Source organism: Scyliorhinus canicula, chromosome 17 (assembly GCF_902713615.1).
Source record: "Scyliorhinus canicula chromosome 17, sScyCan1.1, whole genome shotgun sequence".
NCBI lineage: Eukaryota > Metazoa > Chordata > Chondrichthyes > Carcharhiniformes > Scyliorhinidae > Scyliorhinus > Scyliorhinus canicula.
The window spans coordinates 22,903,128-22,921,596 of NC_052162.1; the positions used below are offsets into that span (position 1 = coordinate 22,903,128).

Genomic DNA, 18,469 nt, shown 5'->3' on the forward strand with positions numbered 1-18,469 from the left:
CTGCTCCTTCCTAGCCATTCACCTGAGGAAGGAGCAGTGCTCCGAAAGCCAGTGATTTGAAACAAACCTGTTGGACTTCAACCTGGTGTTGTAAGACTTCTTACTAAATTACAAAATGCATGACAGCAAGGCTGTTTTATACGCCATCTTGACCCAAGATATAATCATGACAGAAGCCTGTAAAGAAGAGCAGAGAAAATGCACTATCTTGTAACTGCCCTTGTATTTATTATCAGCAGTAAATGAGATGGTGTCAAATTACACTGTTTAAATTGAAAACAGCAACTGCAGAGAATGTTGGCACAACTTGCGAAAGATTAAGCTTGGAACTGAACAAGAAATAAGCAAATGTATGCCTAGTTGATCTGCATACATTGTTTGATCTGCTGGTAATCTGTTTTTCATAACATATTTGTGTTTTATAGGACTTATGATTCATACACTTGCTGTCGCTCTAACAAATGTTTATTTTACAATGTCTTTGATTCCAGTGTGTTCACTATTTGATCTGGCAAAACTTGAACACAATATATGGAAATCAAAAATGCTTGGTCCTCCAGGATGCAGAGGGGTGGCAGTCGGAGACACTATAAAGTAGGGCAAAGGTTTATACCTGGCATTTTCCACATGGATAGGAAGCATATTCCCAAACTTCTGTCAACAATTTCCAAGAGCTCAACATCACAAGGCATGAAAGCATGCGAAATCAGACAAGGAGAGGATTGGCAAGGAGAGAGAAATGTACAAATGTGTATTTATGTATCTTCGTGACTTCTTATCTAAAGTAATTGACAGAGACTTGGGAATCTGTTGCTTTTCAAGATTTCCAACTGCGTTTCAATGGGATGTCTGCCAATGGGGAGCAGTTGTGGAGGTCACGCAGTTGAAGAAAGTAACCTGTAGTCTTCCACATTTCATGTAATATTCAAACATTTTCGTTGGGCCTTTGAGGGAGGGAGCAGGAAGAGAGAATTACAGGGGTGCAGAGATTTAGGGAGAGTGCTCCAACAAGTAAGGCAAAGGCCGGCTCTTGATTAGTAGACCATTCAATGGTTTTGACCACACTTAAGGAGTTATCTCCCTAAACCTCTGCTTCAGCCACCTGTCACATTACTCCACACTTTAAAAACCTTCCCAACATCTATCTTTCTGACCAACCTTTTGGTTCTCCTTCTGATCTCTCCCTATCATGACTTGCTAGCCAGTTCCCTATCTATTTTCTGATGATGCCTTAGAGAAATTGTTCCCTGGAAAGCTAGCCGCCACATACAAAATAGTTGTTGTTAATCTTTGAGGCATTCACAGGAGTCTGTCTTTGAAAAATAAGGGGCGGAATTCTCCGTTTCTGAGGCTAAGTTCCGGTGTGAACGGATATTCCGTGGGAGGTTCACGGCAGGAAAACCGGTGCACATCTCTCACCGGTACCGGTGAGGGGCTAACACTGTAACACTGACGCCACTTGAAACTCCTGCGGATCGCGCCGAAAATGACCAGAGATTGGCCAAATCCCGGGCCGGCAGGTACAGGGGTGACGGCCTGCACCAGTCACGCCATAAAACATAGCGCCGGCTGTGCTAGAACACTAACCGGCCAACCACGACTCCACAGCCCACCCCTAGCCACCCCCCACCAGTCCCCCCAGCCCTAGCAGAAGCCCCCCGGGTAGCGGCATGGATCCCGGATGAGCGTGGGGGCGCTGGACATTGACGGCCGGGTTCCCGCCCGCTGGGACTGCACGTGGCCACGCCATCGGGTATCCGGCCCATTGGGGGTGGAGCATCGCGGGTGGGCCAGCCGATGACGCGGCAACGGCATTAAAACGGTGTGCAGCGCACGTCATGATGACAGCAGCCCCGATTCCGGCTTCAGAATCCATCCTCTGCCCGATTACCGATCACGATTTTGCCGTCGGGCTACAGAGAATCCAGCCCAAGGTACTTGTGTAAAAAAGGTGCAAACAGGATTTGTGAAATCATTTGACTCCAATCCTGTGGTTGTCTTGCATTGGGGTGTAAATTAGAAGTGTTCTAATAGTAAGAGTGATTGTTTACTGTATATGTATCTGTGTGCACACAATTTAAACATTTGAATTCTAACCATTTTAAAAGATTTGGTCCTGGTGGGCCCCGTTAAGACCAAGTGATGATTCTAGTCTGTAGCAAGTACTGAACATTCAGAAGTGAAATGATTAATCACCAACATTACAAATAGGTGTTGTGTCTCTGCACCTACCCAATCATTTTGTGTTGCCGTTGTCCTTCTAAACATGAATGCTTCATTCAAAGTGAGTAGCAACAGCAAGAGGGAGTTGTGAGCCTATGGTTAGAGGGCTTTGAGCTGTGTTCCAAGATTGTGAAAAGTGTTTCATTCCCTTAGAGAAACAATCTACTGCTTTACAAAAAAAACTGGAAAATTGGAATAACTCATGTTCCATTCCCAGATTCTGTCATTGCTCAGCTCGACAAACACAACATTAGGAGAGACACAATCAACAAACTTTCAATCAACCAATATCATTGTCATCTGTGTTTCCCAAATTTAATTTAATTTAATAATCTTTATTGTCACAAGTAGGCTTACATTAACACTGCAATGGATTTATTGTGAAAAGCCCCTAGTCGTCACATTTCGGCGCCTGTTCGGGTACACAGAGGGAGAATTCAGAATGTCCAAATTACCTAACAGCACACCTTTCGGGACTTGTGGGAGGAAACCAGAGCACCCGGAGGAAACCTACGCAGACACGGGGAGAAGGTGCAGACTCCGCATAGTTAATGATCCAAACCGGGAATCGAACCTGGGACCCTGGCGCTGTTAAGAACAGTGCGAACCATTTTGCTACCGTGCCGCCAAAATTATATATCTGAGTAATGGGTATAGTGTGCCTCATGCTTTGGAGTTGGTTTAACAACTCGCACACTCGCAAAGTGAGCTTCACAATAAGATAAGGCACTTTGAGGAATGACGAGGCAAGTGTGAGGTACTGGTAAATGATGTTAGGAACATGGGAACTGGAGTGGGCCATTCAGCCTACCCACACTATCCCCATAACCCTTTATGTTATTGTTAATTGGAAATCTATCTCTATCAATCTCTACCTTAAACATACTCAAAAACTGAGCTTTCACATAACACGAACCTTTGTTGCACTCCCTCTCTGGCAATAATGTCCTTTCTGAGTAACGGGACCAAAACTGCACAGTCCTCCAAGTGCGGTCTAACTTTGGTAATATATAATTAAAGCAAGACCTCACTACTCCTGTACTCAAATCCTCTTGTGATAAAGTCTGACATTACGTGAGCCTTCCTAATAGCTCATTGCACCTGCTTGTTATCGTTCAGTGACTTATGGACAAGGACACTAGGTCCCTCTGGACATTTTCTCATTTCTGGGGCGGGATTCTTCAACCCCCGCCGGGTCGGAGTATCGCCCGGGGCCGTCGTCAATCCCGCCCCCGCTGTGTCCTGAATTCTCCACCCCCCCCCAGAGATTCGTTGGGGCCGGGAATCGCGCCGCGCCGGTCGGCGGGCCCCCCGCGGCGATTCTCTGGCCCGCGATGGGCTGAAGTCCCGCCACTGACAGGCCTCTCCCACCGGCGTGGATTAAACCACCTACCTGACCGGCAGGATTGGCAGCACGGGCAGGCTCCGGGGTCCTGGGGGGGGGGGGATCTGACCCCGGGGATGCCCCCACGGTGGCCTGGACCGCGATCGGGGCCCACCAAATCGGCGGGTGGGCCTGTGCCGTGGGGGCACTCTTTTTCTTCTGCCTTCGCCATGGTCTTCACCATGGCGGAGCGGAAGAGACCCCCTCCCCTGCGCATGCGCCGGTATGACTCCATTGGGAAGCACTCTGACGTGGGCCTAGCCCCTCAATGTGAGGGCTTGGCCTGAAGGTGCGGAGTGGTTCATGCCACTCCAACACGCCGGGAAGCCCCGCCCCGCCATGTAAGGGAGAATCCCGGCCCTGGTTTAAACACTTCCCATTGAGAGAGGCATAAGACTCCCAGCAATCAACCATTTCTGAAAGATTATCATCTCCCCCGGGTGGTATAATTAGCAGCATTGTTGAATGAAGCGGAAATCGGATTGTCCATTTAAGGTTAATTAATTTTCTTTGGACAGTAACGGTGGAGCAGTGGGTTAGGCCTGCTGCCTCACGGCGCCGAGGTCCAAGGTTCGATCCCGGCTCTGGGTCAGTGTTCATGTGGAGTTTGCACATTCTCCCCGTGTTTGTGTGGGTTTCGCCCTCACAACCCAAAGATGTGCAGGGTAGGTGGACTGGCCACGCTAAATTCCCCCTGAATTGGAAAAAATGAATTGGGTACTCTTACATTCAAAAAAAATAATTTCCTTTGTTTTCAACTTGATAATTAATTCTGTGCGCTGAAGGTTAATTAATGTTCTTTGTTTTCAACTTGATAATTAATTCTGAATTATTGTTTTCTATTCCCTAATTCCATTAAAGAGATTGAGTTTATTTCACTGTAAAATTGGCATTCAGCACCCTGGCCATTTCTTGAGATCTCATTGTGTTTAATGAATGTAGCTGCACGTGTTTCCTTCGGCCACACGTGGAGAGGAATTCCTCTCCACTCCAATACACCCTCAAAAGGTATAAAGATCTTTCTAATGTACTTGAGAAAGGTGTGTTGAGCCAAAACAAATGCTACAAGTAAAAAAAGCGCGAAACTTTAGCTATCTAAAAAAATCAAATTTTACTCTTTTTGTCTCAGGTTTACTATATTAACTTTACCGACTTCGCAAGTCACGAGGTGCTCGTGGACGATAAGCCTTTCTTGCAATGCACACGCAGCATCGAGAACCGCAAGTCAAAGTTCAACACCTGCTACACTGCAGGGGTGTGCTTGCTCAGGGCGAGGCAGAAGATCGCAGTCAAGATGACATATGAAGATACGGTCGTAAACATGAGCAAACACACAACTTTCTTTGGAGCGGTGAGACTAGGCGAGTCTCCATAGGATTGACCTCTGTAGGACTGCACAGTACAGAGGGGTAGGAGGGGGGAGGAAAGAGGTGGTTGGGGGGAGGGGGGTGGGGGGGAAAGACCAGTTAAAAGATCCCGGGATTTCGGAGAGAAGTTTCTTTGATTTATCCAAACCAAATAGATTCCTGTTTTCCTGACGCGTGCTTGTGTCAACAAACATGACTCGTATTGAGTTGCATTCGGAAATCACCAGGACCTGCAAAAGTTTGCCAGCCTTGTAACAAACTCTTGCCATCTGTTCCGCCTGATGAGTTACCATCTCCACTGTATTACTGATGAGATGATTTCTCCAGTCACTTGCCCCCCACCCCACCCCCAGTGGATTGGAATGATTTAATTCACTCTGCTCATTGTGCAATGTCCATGTTGATTTAATGTTGGACATTCGACTGGTACTGATGGAAATGTTGCTGCTCATGTTTTTTTTGCAAGCGTAATGGACCAAGGGCATGCAAGCATTAAGGCACGAGAGTGAGATGTCCCTCATGTGGATGAATGGAGAAAAGCGATCATGTCTTCTCCTCTGATCAACATCTGTTCTGTGACTAGAAATATGGGAGAATCAGTTGAGTAGATTTCACTTAAACATAGAGGAAACTCATTAAAACGCTGCTTGAAGGAAGACAAGAATTGTTGATTGGAGTGCAGTTAAAGTTTGCCATTTTTGTCCTGCATTATGGAATACCCTACTGCTTGCATTTTTGCACCTTTTATATAAGCATGCTTTATTACAAGGCTTTTAACTTTGAGAGGTGTTAATTAAAAGATAAGTTATAGCCTGATGCAATATATCTTTAAAGGGGGCACTATCTTGGTGCAAAAATGTTCAGCAAAATCTTCTGCACAAACACCAGAGGCAAAGCTGCAAATTGCATCAAAATACATTGGGACAGATTTTCAGCTTACTGTTTAGAAATGCATTGTGGGGTTGTTTCCATCATGGGCAACTCAGCAGTACTAGTTCGACCCTGAGACGGCAAGCTGAATTTCTTTCCCCACCTGTGAGATTACTCACATCTTAAGCTACCAGTATAACCAAGCTAAACATGACTCCCTTTGCAGCTACGAGGAGGAGGGAGTCTGCGTACGCAGTGGACTTTTGAATGCCTGGAACTACATGAAAGATGGTCACGTTGTAAATAACATGTTGGTTTTCTCACATTGCAAATGGAAAGAATGGTTTGTCAAATATTTTCTTGCTGATGGGTGGAAAGGTGCCAGAGCACATGTTCTTCTGAGTGGTGCATCTTTTCTAGAAACTGGGTGCTAAGTTCAGTTTGTAGCTGTCACGGGATGGCTCAATATGTTGACCTGGATTTTGCAGGCAGCAGAGCGAGGGAACAGTGCTCGCCATTGACCTCGGGGAACAGCTGCCTACAAAGTGTGAGCGGTGTCAGAGAGCAGAATCCCTCTCTTCCAACATACCTTTGAATTTGGCGCCTTCTAGAGGGGGGTCGGTGGCATTCAGGAACAGGGCAAACAGGCTGACAGCCAATCAGATTGACAAATTTAGCAGATGCCAAAGCAGGAAGTTAAAAGCACAATTGTTCAGCAAGAAAAATAAATATTGGGCACTCACGGGGCATTAAAGAAGAAACCTAAATATGAGAACACAAACATTTATTTTTAAACTTAATACTTATAAAAAGACTCTGGCAATTTTTAAATGTCTCTCTTGAAGGAATTAGTCGTAAATTGTAAACAGTCGGAAGTTCATGACAAATGATTTCTCGTTGATTCCATCTGCAAAAGCTGAAGTGGCCTGCCCTGAGGCGGGCAGATGTTGCTATGAGGTTTACACCATCCTGACAGCCTCGCCATCAACTAGCATTGCAAATTGCAGCTCATTTCAAGGTTGAGCCAGTTCAGAAATCAAAAATGGACACAAAAACGCTGAGAGATCTCAATGGGTTAAGAAGCTTCTGTCACGAAGCACAAACTCTGAGGATCTTGCAGCTGGTAAGGATTCGATAAATAATTTTTTGACATGATCGTATTCTTTCCAATTTTTATTCTACTATATTTTTGTTAAAATAATTCCATCAATCACAGATGCCATAAGCTGCAATAAAGCAGCAGGGCACCCTTTCTCCTGGAAACTGGGTTTGAATCCAGATTGGACTAATGAGGTTCTGAGGGAGCACAGCAAAACTAACTACCAATTTGGAGCTAAGTTGGCCATCTCTGGGAGAGAGCCTGTGAAGACAGTTGCTTTGAGAGCAGTGGAAAAATATAATACTGAGGCAGTAAATTCCCTAAGGGTGCAGTTAAAGTGTATTCTTGGAACCGAGTGAAAACTCTCTATCTCCAACAATCCGTGACCAGGGCATGCTCAATGCTATCCAAATCGAAAAGTGTTGGTATTTCCATGAAAAAAAATGTTTTGTATTAAAATTGGCTTGCAAAGTACCAGAATAAGCACCAGAAGCGATTTCTTCTTTCTCAAAATCTTGCTTTCTTTCAAATATTTTAATGATTTTTCCTCCAGTAATAGCTGAAGCTAAGGCTGCAAAACTGTCACTAAATCACACTCATGAGCATTTAAATGGAATTATTGGCATTATTTGCAAGAGCAATTTGGGATCTTTTAAATTGTTGGCCGTAAACCGACTCTCACATTAAGGTTTCATCATAACTTTTTTGTTCAGTTGGGAAAAGGCTTTATTCTTATCGGTCATTTAAAAGACCAGACTTCATAAAATGGTAAAAGTGAGTTAAAGTGCTGTGTAATTCATCACTGCCCCACATAAATGTGTTGTTAAAAACACATCTGTTTTGGAAAGATTATGAAACGTATTCTGTCACTTAGCCTACAAGTCTTTAACTTGTTACAGAGTGAGGTTATTGGATTAGTGGTCTTTGATTCTGAGAACTAGATTTTAAATCCCTTTTACATGTGCCCTGGAATTTTCCAATCTGTTGCACTTGGAATCCACAAACTTTTGTCCTTCTGGGATGTGTTTATGGAATCAATGGAAAACTTTCTCATTCCTGACATCTTGTGACCATTTCTGATGTTGCAACTTGGAGTAACCTGATCAACTGTACAAAACCTGTTGGCGCACATATTAAATAGGCATTGTGTCAGATGATATGTAATGAAGATCTTAAGTGTGACTGCCCTGGAGATACTCTGGCACTGGATGGTTCAATGCTGCACTGTTTGATGCACTTCCCACTAAAACAACCATCAGTTGAACTCCTGATTTTATTTGAAAAGAGACAAAACATTTACAGGCGGTGATGGGGGAACTAAAGCTTTTCAGCTGTTAAAAAGGTAACATTGGTAACAAAGCAAGAAAGATGATATGGTGATGTGCTACACTATTTTATTTCTAATCTCCTCGTCGCAAATTGTTGAGATTTATGGTTTGCTCTGCCAGAAAATAGTTTTCTTCAATCTGGTGAAAGTGAGCCTCCCCATAGGAATAAACTGATGTATGTGGCGACCAAATAGCAAAAGCTTTAGTCATGTTATAATTATTTCTTAAACAGATAGTCTTTCCCAATGCCCGCCATAAAACTGGTCATATTAACCCACCAGGCTGCAGCTAATTGCAGCTTTACATGGACAGGCAGAACAATTTACTGAGCTATCCTGGACTGGGGAGTAAAAAATGAAGCCACAGACTGGATTTCCACTTCTCAGTATCACAAACCTTTGCTTAGGTGGTTTCAGTTAAATAACTGCCCAGTACTCTCACAGACAGAATCATTTGGACAAAGTACTGACAACAGCATACCTTATGAAGGAGAGTAAAATGGGAGCAGAAGAAAAAAGGTGGATTTTGTCCACTAAAGCTGTGTAAAACACTGATTGGCAGGTTGACATGTATTCTCACTGGTAATGGCCTTTTAAACAATCTCCCCTCATAAAAGTGCTTCATACTTGAGACAATATTTTATTCTTCCCTCCTCCATCTCCTTAAGTGAAGAAGATTATATTTTCTCAACCACTGGCTCAAAGCAAGCTATAATGTACGCTGCAAACAAGACCTGCAATGAAACACAACACCAACATGAAAAGTAGGAAACAACTGCTCAGCCTTGGTAAATCCTCTTGGTCTGAGTCACTGAAGCCTTAATTTCCTTCAATTCTCCCCTCCTCTTCTCAAGGCATTATTCATGCTGGGTGAAGCTCCAAAAACCCCAAAATTTAATAGCAGGATGGGTATAAAGGAAAATGTTTCTGAGCTCAAATAGAAACAGAAAATACTGGAAATGCTCTTAAGTCTGGCGGCATCTTTGGAGGGTGGGGGGAAGAGTTTTAACATTGAAAACCCTTTCATTGGAACTGGGAGACCTTAGAGACAATGGGCGGGATTCTCCATTGCCCGATATCGTAATCGGCAATTGGGCGGAGAATCCCTTCTGGCACCCAAATCGGGGGTGGTGCCTGTTTTCAAGTCTCCACCCCCTCCAAAATGGTGTCATCGTGTTGCACGCCACACACCATTGGCATGTTATTGGCAGGCCCTCCCACAATGCTCCACCCCCAATGAGCCAAGTTCCCGACCATCTACATTTCTCTTTGGATCGCCACTGTTTCCAGAATTTCACCTTTTAGAAAGTACCTTGTTCTGACAATTTTTAGGTCAGAAGTAGATGACCTTACATTGACATCCATTTGCCATAGTTTTGTCCAGTCACTTTATCTATCCGTATCTCTTTTTTTTTCTAATTTTATGCTTCTAACCTCTCTGGTAACAGTGCTGCTTACCTTTCTGCCTAGTTTGGATGTGTCTTTATATCCCATCGTCTAAGACATTAAGAAAAACTGTTAATTGTTGCAGCCCAGTTCAGATCCTTGCCACTAGTTTATATCCTGCCAATTAGAGCACCAATTATCCCTACACTTGTTCTCCTGCTGCACAGCTGACCTTCTAACCAGGTCAACAACTTACCTTCCATTCTCTTGAAGTTTCAATTCTCTTAAAGGTACAATTCTACTGAAGTTTCAATTCAAAACCAATTAAAACATCTTGATTACTTCCCTCCTTTCCCCTTGATTAGCCATATCAATTCAGGACAAACTACCATTGAACTTGGGATCTTCCTGGCCATCAGTAGCTATCTAGGAGGAAAACTGATCTACTTTTCTGCACACCCACCTAGCTTGCCCCACCACATATCCCCTTCCTATCCCATGTTATACCTTGTCACCAATTTAAGCCTTTGCACATATATGCCAATTAAACAGCAAACAAATATTTGTTAATGACAGGGTTGCACAAACCTTGCAGTTTGAAGTTGTTGCTGTATAAAATGTAAAACAGTTCTTGGTTCTTTTGGAATGAAAGTTTGTCACCTTCGGAAAGATAACAGCCCCCAAATGCTGGTACCAATAGGAGACCCACTTTCTCATTGACCGAAGGCCATGCGTGCCAATTATGGTTTTCATTGCTGTCAGGTCTTCCTTAATCCACAATGTTTTTCTCCCCTCCTGTTAAATTGTGTATCTTATATTAATCAACACCTGTGTTTGCATTATTTTGTCAACCTGCACCTCATTGGCTCTACTTTGGTAACTTAGTGTCATTCAAAATGTCTTGTAATAATAAAAGAGAAACCGATCATGTCCAGGAAATCATGTTGTCTGTGCTTGGAGGTCAAGGTTACAGAGGGCTTATTGCACTCTTGATGTTTTCCAGTTCCATTGCATCTTAGTCCAGTTTTGCTAATGCTTCTGTATTGTATTGTAAATATATTGTTTAAGTAATAACAATGTGCCTCAATGTTATAATGATTTAAATTTAGCTGTTCTGGATACCTAGACCAAAGGAGCCATCTAGTTCCAATGATGGAATGAGTTTGTGTGGAAATGGGCCAGTGGCGAGGTGTGTTCTTTAGTCTTTGACATAATTTATTTGTATTGTATATATTTTTTTATCAATTGCACAACAGTTTAAATGTTTGGATCAGCTCACATGCTGTACACTGAGTTGCTAAAAGTGTTTAAAAGGATGAGTGCATATAATGATTATTAAAGCTGTACATGTCTTTTGAATTTTGCTGATCTCTTTGAATTGTGTTTTTTTGTCTTATTAAACACATTTTGCTGTCATATGTCACTTGAAACATCATCATGTACTGGAGCCCATGGCAAACTTAAAAATAAGTGCAGCCATAGATCATAGAATTTGCAGAGCAGAAGGAGACCATTCGGCCCATTGAGTCTGCACCGGCAATTGGAAAGAGCACCTTGCCTAAGCCCACACCTCCACTCTATCCCCGTAACCCCACCTACCCTTTTCTGGACACTATGGGCAATTTAGTGCAACCTCCGCACAGACAGTGACCCAAGCCGGGAATTGAACCTGGGACCCTGGAGCTGTGAAGAAACTATGCTAACCACTGTGCACTACACGGCGCGGGTAGGGGGCCATTGATAGAGGCCCGCCCTGCGATTCTCCATCGAAACCGGAAAAATTCTCGACGGCGTGCTTCTAACCACCTATGGGCCGTCAGATGGCGGGAGGCCACGGGGAGGCTTCATGGACAGCCAGGGGAGCGATCGGGAATCAAGGACCCATGGGCACACGTGATCCCGGAGGGGGGGGGACCTACAGTTTTGGTGCCACTCCGTGGTGCGAGTCCGCCATGTCCCACGGGGCGGCCACTGCAGGCCGCCGCTGTCCACATGCGCGGACTCCAGACTGGAAGTGCGGGGTCCCGTATCTGCAGCCAGAGCTGGGAGAAGCACTCTGGGGCCCTGCCCCCTTCTTTAGGAAAGTCCAGAGTGAAACGCCAGCGTGTTCACGCTGGCATGGGGACGTAGCCCCATTATTGGAGAATCCAGCCCCTGACCTAGATCTTGAGCTGGATTCTCCAGTTCTTCACCCATGTTTCTCGGCGGCACACAGTTCACATATTGCCGGATTCTCTCTTCCCGTCGCTTGTCAATGGGATTTTCCATTGAACACACCCCACACCGCTGGGAAACCCATGGGTGGGGATGCTCTGCTGGTGGGAAAAGTGAATCGCGACAACTGGAGAATTCTGGCCATCATATCCATTATATTTATTGAGTATACTCACCTATATTCCTTAAATAAAAGCTACATTTCCTTTTGCTTTATCTCTTAGCTCTAATTTTAGTTTATTTCTCTTACAGTTCCACTTAAAACATCCAAAACCTATTTTCCTTGTGCTGTACCGCTCTATGCAGTAATTTCTGGACCTAACTGAAATCTCAAATTCAACTATGAATGTTCTCTAGTGCCCATCTCGCACAATCTATTTGACACAGTAAGAAGTCTAACAACACCAGGTTAAAGTCCAACAGGTTTGTTTGGGATCACTAGTTTTCGGAACACTCCAAATAAATATGTTGGACTTTAACCTGGAGTAAGATTTTTACTGTGCCCACCCCAGTCCAACGTTGTCATCTGCACATCAATCTATTTGGCAGAATTCTCCTATAAAATGACAATGGGGTGGATTCTCCATTGCCCGACTCCGGTTTAGGGCTTCCAGATTGGGCGGTGAATGGCAGGTCGTCCGGAAAATGGGATCGGGGCCGGGCGCCAGACCGGTCACCACTCACTTCTCCCTTCCCCGGTGCTCCGACCCCCACAGCAGGAAGCCACCTGCCGGGCTTTGATATGAGGTTGGCCAAGCGCAGTCCTGGCACAGTGGAGCTCAAACGGTGGGGGGGGAGGGGGGGGGGGGAGTCAGGGCACTGGTAATATGCCAGGCTGCAGAGAGTGGTTTGCCAAGGGTTCTGAGGGTTGGGGCAGCTAAGGTAGTGGGTGTGGGATTGTCTCCGGGATGAGGGTCCTGTGTCTGGCCTGCTGCCCCTTCCAGCTCTGGGCAACCTGAAGATCACCCTTGGCATAATGATCTCAGGTGGCCCTCTGCTCTACAACATCTTCCTAAATGAGATTTTGTTATTCTGATATGGCGTCCTCAGTTGTTACAAGTGTCACAGGCTTTCTTAAATGACACAACACTTGGAAAAGCTTCAAATCCCTGACAGTATTTGAAATGCTGAGTATCAATTCAATTTCAGAGCAATACTTCACTAGCCTGTGATTGACAGTTTCATGGATCAAACACAGCTGCGTGGTGGATTGTTTATTTATCTTTCCCTTCATGCTTGAATGCATCTCAAGTATCCTGATTGATGCTAACCACAATGTTTTTAAATTCTCTTGCTATGATTGACAGCTTCTCATCACATGAAAAGCAGCTAAGTGCTTTCTGCTGTGAGAAAAGAGGAAGTGAAACTGCTTTTCTCAATGATGTCAACCTCTCACCCACAGACAGAGTCCGCCAAATCCCCAGGACACTTGGGTGACCCCCCCCCCCCCCCACTCCAGCCTGACAGCAGCAGAGGGGCACATGACCTATGACCTGATTCCCTTGATTTTCCATGGGGTTTTCCATGCCAGGAACAGGTTTCACTGGGAGGGGGCTGGGGCAGTGCATCATTGGGAATGCCAGGGGGTGGGGACTGAATTGCTGATGCGGGTACTAGGGGGGTCTGGTTGGTGAGGTCAGTTCCCACCCATGCAAGTGTGGTGTGGGGGGTGACCCATTACTCCCATGGGGGAGAAAGGAGGGAGGATGCCCCTACCTGTAAGTGAGGGAGAGGGCATCAGGATTCACGTCGTAGGGGCCTGCTGCCAGACTTTATGATCAGGCCGCTCGCTCAAAATGGCAGGCCAATACCAGGATACCGATGGAATCCGGCAAGCTTTCATGGTTCAGGAGTGAGACTCGCACCAGTGCACTGCTCTGAGCTCCGCTGGCGGAAACTCTTAGTCTCCAGAATGGTGAATCCAGACTAAAGTGTCATGTGGCAGGGAAAGCCATTGTGCTGGCTGTTCAAGCGAGACCCCATTGCAATTTTTCCACACTTCGTCATTTGTTTGGGGCCATGGGTAAGAACCCGCTGAATAAGTGATGTGCGGGACCCAAAGAGGCCGGCAAGCCTGGCTCCACAGAGATCGGGGTGCCATTTATAAAGGGCACCCAGAATAAGTGCTCTTCATCTGCCAAAGTGAGAGTTCAGCACCCCCCCCCCCCCCCTCCATCCCATCCCACAGGATAACTGGTATTGGGGACCTCCAAAAGCGTATCTCTTCAGGCTGTGCCCCATTCTAGCCAGCATCGCCCCCACCCCCTCCAATCGCTACCAGCAGTCCCGTCCCCTGGTGAGCAACACCACGTTACGGGGTGGCCAAATTCGCCATCCCTTCATGCCCCCCCCATCATGCCCATGCCCCCTTCATTACCAAACCCACGCCCCTTGGCAGTTTCCTCTGTCATCCTGGCTGTGCCATGCTGGCACTGTCCTGCCATATCTCTGACCACCCAGCATGGTCATTACTTCTGGTCCCCGGCAGTGGAGACCAGTAGTGATTCCCGCCAGCCTTAGCTGCGACGCAGGTGTGTGTGTGGGAGGCAGGGGGGGGGGGGGGGGGCATCTGACTTTGCATTCACACCAAACATATTTAATACTTACTGCACCAGATCGCATCACGTGCCATGGGCTGGTTGCATCGTGTTTCGTTCATGCATGAACCCCGTTTCGGGGCTCTCTACTATTCTCCCGGAATAGCGGGATATGCGCCGGGTGCAACGCAGTCAGCGATTGTCTCCATTCAGTTACAGCACTGAAAGAGGGCATATATCCTATGTGACAATTGTGCTGGGGCATTCTTATCCTCTTTATCTTTTATGTTCTTCCTTTTCAAAAGATATGTGCAATTTCACTCGAAATGATACAAAATTTCTGTGGATTCTGGTTCATCAATGGTAGAAATAGGGCGCAATTCTCCGCCCCCCACGACGGGTGGGAGAATAGCGGGAGGGCCTTCCCGACATTTTTGCCGCCCTCCCGCTATTCTCCCACCCCCCCGCCGAAGTCCCGACCCGAATCGCTGCCGCCGTTTTTTTACGGCCGGCAGCGATTCTCAGCTGTTAGATGGGCCGAAGTCCCAGCCCTTTCCGCCGTTTTCACGAACGGCAAACACACCTGGTCTTGCCGTTCGTAAAAACGGCGTCACAAACTCGCTTTTTATAACCATGGCACCGATTGGCACGGCAGTACCACGGCCGTGCCAAGGGTGCCATGGGCCCGCGATCGGTGCCCACCGATCGCGGGCAGCGGGCCCGATGCCCGCGCACTACTTGTCCTTCCGCCGCCCCGCAGTATCCATTCGCGGGGCGGCTGAGGGGCAACCCGGCCCGCGCATGCGCGGGTTTCGCGCAAAAACGCGATGACGTCACCCGCACATGCGCGGGTTGGAGTCTTCCAAACTGCGCATGCGCGGCTGACGTCATATGACGCGTCAGCCGGCGCTAACTCCGGCAAGCGGGCTTAACGATTTTCGTTAAGCCCGTCTTGCCGGAGCCTACGGCGTCGGGCTGCTAGCCCCGACCGGGGACCAGAATCGGTCCCCCGTCGGGAAGGGGCGCGTTGCCGTAAAACCCGCCCGGGTTTTACGGCAGCTTTACGATTTCTCCCGTTTTGGGAGAATCTCGCCCACAATCTTTCAAAATGCACCCTTGTAAAACCTTTGGTAATTTTCAAAACCTCTGAAGGATCCTCCTTTCTTTGCACTAGTGGAAGAAAAACATACATTGTCAGGCAATTATTTGACAACTTTCATTTCAATTTAAGATGGGATGATCTGCCTTCCAGCAACATATTAAACGGTGGGTTATTTGGTTGTGGCCATCGTAGGACTTACTGTTAAACGTACTTATTTCAGCCGAGTAGCTTATCTTATTGCATTCCCTGGATTGCTGTAGCCTGCAAAGGCCCATGGCAATTGTATTTACTCATTAAAACCCTAACATAATTCTCCAGACGCCATTAACTCTCTCAACAATTTGTGAGGGTTACTGCAGTAGAACTTCTCGCTTTGTTACACTTGCCATCAGCTGGAGGCCATTTTGTTGTCAGATACACAACATACCAGAGGAATGGTTTACATACATTGTGACTGATGCTCAGGGCATTATCCCAGTTATTCCCAGATGTATGTGTAAATGAATGAATCATAAGAGCGGATTGTCACTCAATCAGCTGGTGTAAAACTGGCATCTGGCGGCGGAATTCAGAGAAGCAATGACGGATTGTGTTGGGTGAACCTACGTACGTCGATGGACGATGTCCTGGCTCCCATTCGGTTGCCGTTGAAGAAGACCTACGAGACGGTACAAGTGCATGGCGCTGTGATACAGGGCTTGGAGGTCACTCTCTCAAGGCATAGCACCCAGATTGCCGATCTGGAAGTGAGTTGTTTCCGATGGCTGGTGTGAATAAAGAACTGAAGACCAAAGTGGATGGTTTGGAGAATCGTTCAAGGAGGCATAACATGGTGGGGGAGGCTGGATTTATGTCCCCTCCTGAGCTGCATCAAGTCCACCGGACACCCCGACAGACGCCCATTCCAACGAACCACCACGAGCGGTTATTGTGAAGATTCACAGCCATCAGGAGAGGGAACGGATCCTGAGATGAGCTAATGAACCTCGAGACTATAAATGGGAAGACTACGCCATCAGCATGTATCAAGATGTTGCGTACCTGGCAAGGACGTGGGCAGTGTTTAACAAGGCGAAAGCCGCCCTGTGTAAGAGAGTTCAATTTGGGGTGATGTATCCGGGTCGGCTCACAAGAACATTTTTAAAATGTGCCAGAGCAGGTGGATTCTTTTGTAAAACAGAATTGGCTGGATGCGGGTTGACTGAGGTTTCTGTGAGGTTTTTGGATATTGGGGGTGGGCATGTAGAGATGGGGAGTTGTTGGGGTGCCTTATACATGTTCCCATTTCTTTGTTCTTGTGAGGGGTGATTGTTTTGTAAGTTGGATTTGGGTGGGGGCTTAATGTTATGGGTGGTTTTGTTCTATGTGCTATAACTGCGCTGAAGTGTGGTGACTAGGGGATTTTCACAGCAACTTCATTGCAGGGTAATATAAGCCTACCTATAATGATCATTTATTCATTTATTTATAGTTCTCTGTTGTGGTACCATGTTTTAAGGTTTTTTTTCTGTATTCTGTTTGCATTTTTTTTCACTCCGGGCAGGGGCCACCCTGCTAACCGAAGAGTTAGTTTTAAGGGGCAATTTAGCGTGGCCAATCCACCTACTCTGCACATTTTTGGGTTGTGGGGGCGAAACCCACGCAGACACAGGGAGAATGTGCAAACTCCACACGGACAGTGACCCAGAGCCGGGATCGAACCTGGGACCTCAGCGCCGTGAGGCGGTTGTGCTAACCACTAGGCCACCGTGCTGCCCACCAAAGAGTTAGTTAACGGGAGCGAAGGGGTAACTGTAGATCATGATTATTTTTGTTTTAGATAATGAGCTTAGTGTTTTCATTTTGTTTTTGTGGTTAGGGTTAGTATAAGTAGTGTTTTTTGTTCGCCTTACTGTTTTTGTACGTATATTTGGGTGTGGAATTGTTTGAGGACAGCGAGAGGTAGGGTCAGGGGGGCAGGGATAGTTTGCCGATGGTGACTACAGATTGTTCTTTGTTTTATCTTGCTGGTGGGCCTGGTGCCTGAACTCTCTATGTAGCTGTTGGATAACCCCTCTTGGTGGAAATGGCGGACTCTGGATCGAGCGAGGTGGGAGGCCTCCAATTTGGTTGGCCACCTGGAATGTAAGGAGGTTGAATGGCCCAGTGAAAAGATCAAGGGTATTTGCTCACCTTAAAAGTTTGAATGCTGATGTGGTGTTTCTGCAGGTGACTCATTTGTGGGTCAGAGACCAGACAAGGTTGTGGAAGGGGTGGATGGGACAAGTATTTCACTTGGGCTTTAATGTGAGGCCCAAGGGTGTGACAATTCTGATCAACAAAAGGGTTAAATTTTCAGCAGTTAAGTGGATGGATCCGGGAGACATGTGATTGTTAGTGGGGTCCTTGGCGAGCACCTTGGTGGTCTTGGTCAATGGAGGATGTGCAGACTCCGCACAGACAGTGACCCAAGTAGGAATCGAACCTGGGACCCTGGAGCTGTGAAGCAATTGTGCTTTCCACAATGCTACCGTGCTGCCCATAATGATTTTTAGAGTCGGCAGGTATCAAATGATACCATCACAAGGTTTCACCGGATATCGATCAAAGACCAACCAACCAGTTAGTTAGTTCAAGTTCAATGTTTATTTACACACAAGAATTACTTCGACATGCAACAGAAAACACTACAAGTTAAATTACACCTAACACGACAACAACCTGTACTTAATTTCAGGCACCCGGCTTCATGCAGAGGAACAAGGCCTTTGTTCGGATCTTGTGTGGCTGGGTCTGGAGAAGTGACTTTGTTTCTGCTGGGCTCATCCGTCTGTTAGCGATCGTTGGTCTTGAACTTGCTTCTGGTCGTGATGCTGCAATTGGTTTTAGGTGTAAGCCGGGGCCAAGAGAGACTGAACACATGGCAGTGTCTCTCTTTATCCTTCTGGGGTTTCGCGCTCTTTTGGGTGGTCCTTAGCTTT

The 18,469-nt window shown here is 46.3% G+C and overlaps 1 protein-coding gene across 3 annotated transcripts in view; it reads left to right on the forward strand.

Moving 5' to 3' along the window:
- Positions 1-5,020, forward strand: part of eda (ectodysplasin A) — a 303,914-nt gene extending 298,894 nt beyond the window's left edge. For all 3 annotated transcript variants that reach the window (XM_038776069.1, XM_038776071.1, XM_038776072.1), the window contains exon 8: positions 4,737-5,020. In XM_038776069.1, coding sequence (XP_038631997.1) covers positions 4,737-4,982 — 246 coding nt within the window. In that variant the 3' untranslated portion in view covers positions 4,983-5,020. The remainder of the gene's footprint in view (positions 1-4,736) is intronic.
- The last annotated feature ends 13,449 nt before the right edge of the window (positions 5,021-18,469 follow it).